Below are 7689 nucleotides of genomic sequence, written 5' to 3'. Positions count from 1 at the left end.
ACAATATAGTCAGTACATAAAAGCATAAGAAACTACAGAAAGATTTCCACAAAGGCATTAAATCTTGCCAGTACTAGTCAAATTCCATGAATTTCTACAGATGCATACAGCCCCAGCCCCAGCCCAGCCCCGCACCCAACCTTCTGATAGCCAACTGTAACTCACTCTTCCTATTTCTGCAGTCCATGAGACGACGATTGTGTTTGGTACTGTCGTGGACAGCCGCACAAGTGAGGTGATGTTGATTGGTCTGCTAGGTCGCTTTGGTTCAACCCCATTTTTGGTTGGTGGAAGATAGCCCTGAAACAACACACACACGCATCACCATGAATATGCAAAGCATCTCTCTTTTGCCACCTTGTTTGACCTTGAATGACTTTCCAGAAGTCAGTCATACCCCTTTTATTGATAGGGAACTGAGGTTGAGACGCAGGCACCTGATACCCAATGACCAGTGCCTCCCCTTACTCACTGCCTTCCACCTCTTAATGAATGGGAAACAACATCCAGCCCCCGATATCCTCCTATATCCTCTCAGGAGGAGGAGCGAACTGGGCCGGAAGTACAGAGTAAAACGATTCCAGAGTCCCTCTCAGGATCTCCCACTCCTGCTCTCTTTAAATTTCCCTAGACCCCAGACTATACGTGAGTGAGGGTGTAAATGGCAAATGGCAATGAAATATTGATAAGTGGGAGTCACAGAAGAGCTCATTTGCTTTTCTTGTATGTCACTTGTTGAATCTTTCAGTACAAGACTTCGGTAGCATTGCCTTGAATTATCTGGTGCAATTCAAGACGCCACTATTCAGTTCAATATCCCCCAAACAATTTCTTTCTCCCCCCCCCCCCCAAGAAAGCATCTTTAACTATTGGCCAAATTTCTGAGGATACTCACAGGAAGGCTACATGGTTTTCCATTAACTTTCACGCAAAGATTTGGTGGGAAGTGATCTTCCTGTGGGCAGCTGGTCTCAGATAAGCAAAACCTAAAGACAAGACAGTGAGCTCAGGGACATTTTATATTAAATTCTATAAAGGGTCTGTAAATACTACAAGTGACATGGGGAAATATCATTATCTGTGAGTCAGTGTCCCATAGTGCTTTGAAGCAGCCTTCACTAATCCGATGCCCTCCAGATAGTTTTGACAACAAATACCATCAGCCCAGGCCAGACAGCTATGCTTCCAGCAGCTCTATCACTGTACAGTAAGCCCACAATTTCTCACTTTACATACACATTCACAACTTTATGTGAGTCAATATGGTGGCCTAGATCCCACTCTAGGGGAAAAAAACAATTAGGTAAGCTAAGAAAATCTACATACATCTTATTTTGCATCCAATTACCAAGTGTGTAAGGTATAATCTGAATTAAATATTTCAGACTTTGAAACTTGGGGGCCTCAAAAGTTAATAAATCAGACAGGCTACAGACTTCTACTGGAAGAGAAGCAAGACTGGGGGCCCCAGAGGGGAGCACAAAAGCTTCATTCTCTGAATGACAGGTGTTTCTGAAAAGACACACTCTTATCCGCGTATGGAGGCTTCCACAGATTGTGTGGAGCAGTCCCCATCCCAAGAAAAAAATGGGGAAACACCTGTTGTATGCACATCAGAGCGCCATGTCCTCTAGTTGGATGACCTAAAAAGGTATCGCCACCATTGGGAAGAGGATTTGCTTAAGGCCCCCAACCAAATTTTATTTATGTCATTTGTATGCCATCTCATATCATAAAACCTCTCTGGATGGTGCACCCAACTAAACTACAGAGTAAAACAGAAAGCCGTTAAAAAGTATTTCTGAGCCATCCCCTAGATTCCACCATGGATCCTGCATGTAACCCCTGTGGTTAAGGGCTCGTGCCGCAGGCAGCCTGTCACAGGCTTCTTCCACCTAACGTAGTCCTATGAAAGCTGCTTACAACCAATGGCGATATTCCTTCCTATTGTTCCCTCTCCCACCTCCACAGCTGCCGCGGCTGCAGCTCTCTCTAATTACTGCTGGCGCACACAGTCAAGATTCTAGAGCTTCAGTTCAGCCACACTCCAATTCCATTCATCTTCCTGATATCAGTGCTTGCTGCACGAGCGAGATTCTCCTCTGTGGGTCTGCAGGCACCTCCCTATCCAAGATGCTGACAAAAGAAAGATCAGACCTCAAGAGGCAGAGGGCTGAATTCAGAGGAAGAGGCTGCTACAACCCTTTCACAAACACCACTAAACAGAATGAATGAAATTACATGCCCTGAGCAGACTCAATTACCGTATTTTTTGCACCATAACACTCACTTTTTTCCTCCTAGAAAGTAAGGGGAAATGTCTGTGCGTGTTATGGAGGGAATACCTACGGGTGGCATGCCTACGGATTTTCCTCCTCTAAAAACTACGTGCGTGTTATGGTCGGGTGCGTGTTATAGAGCGAAAAATACGGTTTACCCCACATTAATAAATCAACAGCTAGCAAATTGGGGGATGGAAAGAGGGTGAAGTTTAGATTCTCCCCATCACCTGCCTTTAGTTCAATCTGAAACTGAGACATGGATTTAAAAGGCTAATGTTTGCACATGAAGGTGTTAAGCAGAAAGCACAGTAGCAGTGAACAATCTTTCCCTGTCTCTGTCTTTCTTGAATCCATTGAACACAGATCCTGTTTCAGGGTGGAAAGAGGGAAGAGGAGTTGTGGGGCCACAAGTGAATCAGGGGCTAGTAAAGTGAGAAGCGTGTCAGATGCAATTAAGACACACGGATATCAAGAGGCACAGCTACTAGCACAGAGCATCATTCTGGGGCTTTAGGTCTCATTGATTTAGAAATGGCCACTGGGCTGCATCAAGCACTCTCAACCACAACATATACAGCCTCTCCCCTGAAGGTGTGTGTGTGCACACGCGCACACACCCACACCCACCCACCCACACCAAGGTGCAAGTCCTCCTCTGGCAGATAATGACAGAATTAATCAAAGCAGCAGCCAATTCTTCTGCCACAGGCAAGTAAAAGCAACATAGGAAGTAATGAGGAGCTGCTGCTTCTCTGTTTACCAATATTACTGGGAAGGGGGGGTGCATGGAGCTTACAGTGCATAGAGTTATTGTGCTTCTTTATTATTGGAAACAGAGTAATTATTATTATTATTATTATTATTATTATACCACCCTATACCCAGAAGTCTCAGGGCAAATAAAATTTATGTAAAATAAGCATGATCATATATGCAAATCTCAACCATCCTTGGTAGAGAATTTAGGGGGGGGGGCAAAGTCCACCAAAATAAAGACTGAATTGCAGGGAAACAATACCTTAGCTGGACCTGCACAGTGAAGTCACATTTGGTTCCAGAAATATCCCTAGCAAAGACATTAGACATCAGTTAAAGACTGTTCATTACAATAAAGATCTGAGTATTTAAAGGTCTGAAAAGTTAAACATGCCACTCACAGTCTATGCTGAGTCACTGACCAGAACTGGACTTATTTGCCAGGATCATACCTTACTGTCCACACACACACACACACACACACACACACACCCCCACACCCCAACCTTTGCAGGATGCTAGAGCAAATGAACCTTTGATCTGATCCAGTAGCTCATGGGAAATTGACCTCTGCAGTGCTTCCTGTAACTTGTATCACTTTGCCCAATTATACAAACAGAACACATAATAGCAATTTTATAAAGACAGCTTTGGGCCAGCACTCATTAAACGACTCAGGCAATGGACTGTAATGGGCTTTCATATGCTGCTTTGGGAAACAGGCCTACGCTTCAACACACTCAAAAAGCCTGGGATCCATCTAGGGAGGCTCACCAGGCAAGCTCTTTTATTTTCCTGAGCCTTTTAATCCAACCTGTTGTAATTCTACTGATTGCTCTGACACTCCTTGCTTGCTTGCTTGCTTGCTTAGTTACTTACCTATTTTCTTACATTTTATATCCATCCTTTCTTCTGACATGGAATCCAAGGGAGCAAAGTTGTGGCTCCCAAGTAGTCTCCCATCCAGGTACTGACCAGACCTGGACCTACTCAGCTGCAGCCAGGTGGTGACCTCATGTGCCTTCAGACTATACCATGGGACCAGTGGGTCATTGTGTTGCATGATTAACAGTTCTTCTTGCAATTTTGGTTTGTTGAAAGGGAGGGTATAAACCCCTAAAACATGTAAATAAATAAAAATATGTCCTTGCTCCCATGACCCACACTCCATCTCCAAATCCCTCCTGATTACTCATACAGAAAAACTCTTTTCCAAATTACCGTAGCTCTCCCTTGCACTTCTACTCTAACCACTCTCTTTTAGCTCACTTTCGGTTATTAAATTCCAAACTCTGTCTTGTTTTTCAATCTTACAGTTACGCGCACACACACACACACACACACACACACGCACACACACTCTAAAATGGTTTATGCATTTCAGAATTCAGATGCACAGGACTAAAAGGTGTCAAAAGATCACTACCACTTACATGGAACTGCTGATCTGCTGCACTTGCTGTGGAGTCAGGGCAAATGCAAAGCAGGTTTCCCGAAACCGCTGGCTATTATCGGATGCTATGGGAAAATAAGAGGAGATTTGAGTGGGCAAGAGGAAGGATCACTCTACTCATCCATTTTGGAAAATACAGACACCCCACCCACTCCTGAGAAGCCATGAACACAGCCTTCCCCAAGCTGGTGTTGTTGAAATAAAACTCCCATCAGCTCCACCTAACATGGCCAATGGTCAGGGATGATATGAGTTGTAGTCCAACATCTTCTGGAGGGCACCAGGTTGGAGAAGGCCAATTTAATGCCAGGCCCATGTTTCATCTATAATCAGAAAGAAGATCCACAACCTCACATATATTCTAGAGTTGGATACTTCTCCCAATAATGCACCCTTACCTTCTCCCCTGATCAACTTGAATATTTTTTCAATGCTTCCGAAAGAGAAATACGGTCAAACCTTGGTTCCCAAATGTCTTAGTTACCGAACAAATAGGCTCCCGAACGCTGCAAACCTGGATGTAAGTGTTCTGGTTTGTGAATGTTTTTTGGAAGCCGAACATCCAACGCGGCTTTTGCTTGAGTGCAGGAAGCTCCTGCAGCCAATCAGAAGCCGCGCCTTGATTTTCAAACCATTTCAGGAGTCGAACAGACTCCAGGAACAAATTAAGTTCAAGAACCAAGTACCTACTAGAAAAAAAAGAACTGCTATGAAATATATACACTTTTGGAATGAATGGAATGCTCATAAGACAAGGTTTTCCTCACTACAAATGTGTAGTACATAAGCCTTTGTGCAAAGCAATCTACAGCAGGGTGGCTAACCTTCAGATGTGGTTGGACTCCAGTTCCCATTTTCTCTGGCCACTGCCCATGCTGGCTGGGACCAATGGGAGCTAGGAGGCTAAAAATATCTGGAGTGCCACAGGTTTCCCCACTCATGTTAATTCCTGTGTAGACACTATGGTAAAGACATACACAACATCCAAATGTTTTCAATTAATACAATATTAAGGATTAGCAGAGATTTGGTGACTTGCTATACAAAACAGTTTCAGCCCCAATAATAGCCTTACTGTACTTTATTACCAACTTTGTGGTTTCTATTTTCCACTAATGCAAGCACTTAAGTAGCATAGGACAGAGAATCTGCACCCATCTCTCTAGCTAGCATTGGATATATTCCCCACCTTGCTTGTACAAATATGCATGGGTTTACAAATTTCATAAATATATCAAATAGTAAAATCTGGTACATCAGTGGTAGCCAACAAAATACGGTGGTGCCCCGCAAGACGAATGCCTCGCAAGACGGAAAACCCGCTAGACGAAAGGGTTTTCCGTTTTTGAGTTGCTTCGCAAGACGAATTTCCCTATGGGCTTGCTTCGCAAGACGAAACGTCTTGCTAGTCTTGCGATTTTTTTCCCCCGCTCCCCCCCCCCTTTTTCTAAGCCACTAAGCCACTAATAGCCTTTTAGCAGCTAAGCCACTAAGCCTTTAATAGCCGCTAAACCGCTAATAGCGCTAATCTGCTAATAGGGTTGCTTCGCAAGACGAAAAAACCGCTAAACGAAGAGAATCGCGGAACGGATTCTTTTCGTCTTGCGAGGCACCACTGTACCGTAGTTGTGCTGGTGTAAGCTACAGTAACAGTATATCCCCACTCTCCTTCTCCCCTGTGCATCCTGTGTCAGGGGAGAAGGAAAAATCATCGTGCTGTTGGAAACATGTTGCTTAGTGCTACGCTGAATAAAACAATAAAGCAAGTTTAGCTTTGACAGGAGACTATGTATTCTCTATATATTTCAGGCTTTCCTCCCTGCCCCCACCCACACCCTGCCAATCTCCATAGTGTCAATATTTATTGAAATCTTAGATTTATATGTAGGCCTTAACCATGCAATTTGATACAGAACTTAAAAACAGTGGTCCTAAGAACCAAAGAGGTAAGCCTTAAGAGTAGCCAACACAATAAATTTTCAGACGCTTCCGGTCTCTTTCTGAAATATCAGAATAGCTTATTATTCCACTATAGATGTCATCAGGGAATTGCTGAATAGACTTTAGCATTTTTCAAATGACTAGTTTCTTAAACTGCATTTCTTCCCACTAAAAACACTGACATCTGTAACATGGTAAATCATTTCAATGTATCTATTCACTGAGTAATTCACAGAGCAAAAGCATATCAACTCATTCACAATGAATTACTCCGCTTCCAAACTACCTAGGTCTTTTGATTCTGTGAGGCTTTTAGTATATACATCTGTTCAAACAAGTGCTTGCAGCACAAGGCAATGAAGAATTAGCTCAACAAAAAAGGGACTATGTTTCATCAAATAACAGGGTAATTTAATTAAAATACCAAAAAACAGAAAACAAAAAAGCATCCTGGGAAAAGCTAGACATTCATTTTCCATTTCTCAGTTGGCTTCAATGAAGGATGCAACACTGCAGTGACTAAATAAGTTTCCTTCCAAGCTGGGAATTTTTTTAACAACCACCACGATGTATTACAACCTGCGACCCCAAAGTCAGAGCCTACCACTACACCGGCATATTTTGTGTGACAGCAGATTTGGCAACACTGGGCTGGAAAGCTGCACCATTTAAAGGAACTGAAAGCAAAAATAATCTTCCTGATTGTAAGTGGGAACTGAGAGTGAGCCAAATATATCACTAACAATATATTATTCATCAAGATGGAAGCTAGCCAGAACTCTAAAACCAAAACCATCTCCCCTGGGGAAATGGCTGAGGAGTCCTTTTTATTGGGGGGGGGGAAGGATTATGGCTCAGTTATTGCTTATTCTTTAACACTGCAGACTATTCTGGGGTCCTGGCTTATTTTACAGTACTAAAATGCAGAATTTCTTTTAATATAAAGTATTTAATTGAGGAGAAAGATAAAAGTTTCCATCATCTATTTTCATTTAGTGAGTACATCAGCCTTACCCAACATGGTGTATTCCGGATGTGCTGGAGGATTCCTACTCCCATCAGCCCCAGTCACCATGACTGTGCCAGCTGGGATCTTTTGGAATACAACACATCTGGAGGGACACAAAGCTGGGAAAGGCTGACGTACTTTGCATCTCATTCTTCCCCTCAGGAGCTTGACAGCAACACATGGGTGATTCTCCCTAGATCATACAACTACCATGCAAAGTATATCAGGCCACAAGAGCCCAAGCAGAT

At 43.2% G+C, this 7689-nt stretch overlaps 1 protein-coding gene across 2 annotated transcripts in view; it reads right to left on the bottom strand.

Annotated features, from left to right (window-relative positions):
- PIAS1 (protein inhibitor of activated STAT 1) overlaps nucleotides 1-7689 on the bottom strand; it is a 53482-nt gene that overhangs the window by 16085 nt on the left and 29708 nt on the right. For both annotated transcript variants that reach the window (XR_003703615.2, XM_028705337.2), the window contains exons 3-6: nucleotides 4472-4556; nucleotides 3301-3348; nucleotides 896-986; nucleotides 166-300 (exon numbers count right to left, since the gene is read on the bottom strand). Coding sequence is in view for 1 of the 2 variants with exons in the window: in XM_028705337.2 (XP_028561170.1) it covers nucleotides 166-300; nucleotides 896-986; nucleotides 3301-3348; nucleotides 4472-4556 (359 nt within the window). In the remaining variant the exon portion in view is untranslated. The remainder of the gene's footprint in view (nucleotides 1-165; nucleotides 301-895; nucleotides 987-3300; nucleotides 3349-4471; nucleotides 4557-7689) is intronic.

This window comes from Podarcis muralis, chromosome 14, assembly GCF_964188315.1.
Source record: "Podarcis muralis chromosome 14, rPodMur119.hap1.1, whole genome shotgun sequence".
Lineage (NCBI taxonomy): Eukaryota > Metazoa > Chordata > Lepidosauria > Squamata > Lacertidae > Podarcis > Podarcis muralis.
This window is presented reverse-complemented; position numbering and strand designations above follow the sequence as displayed.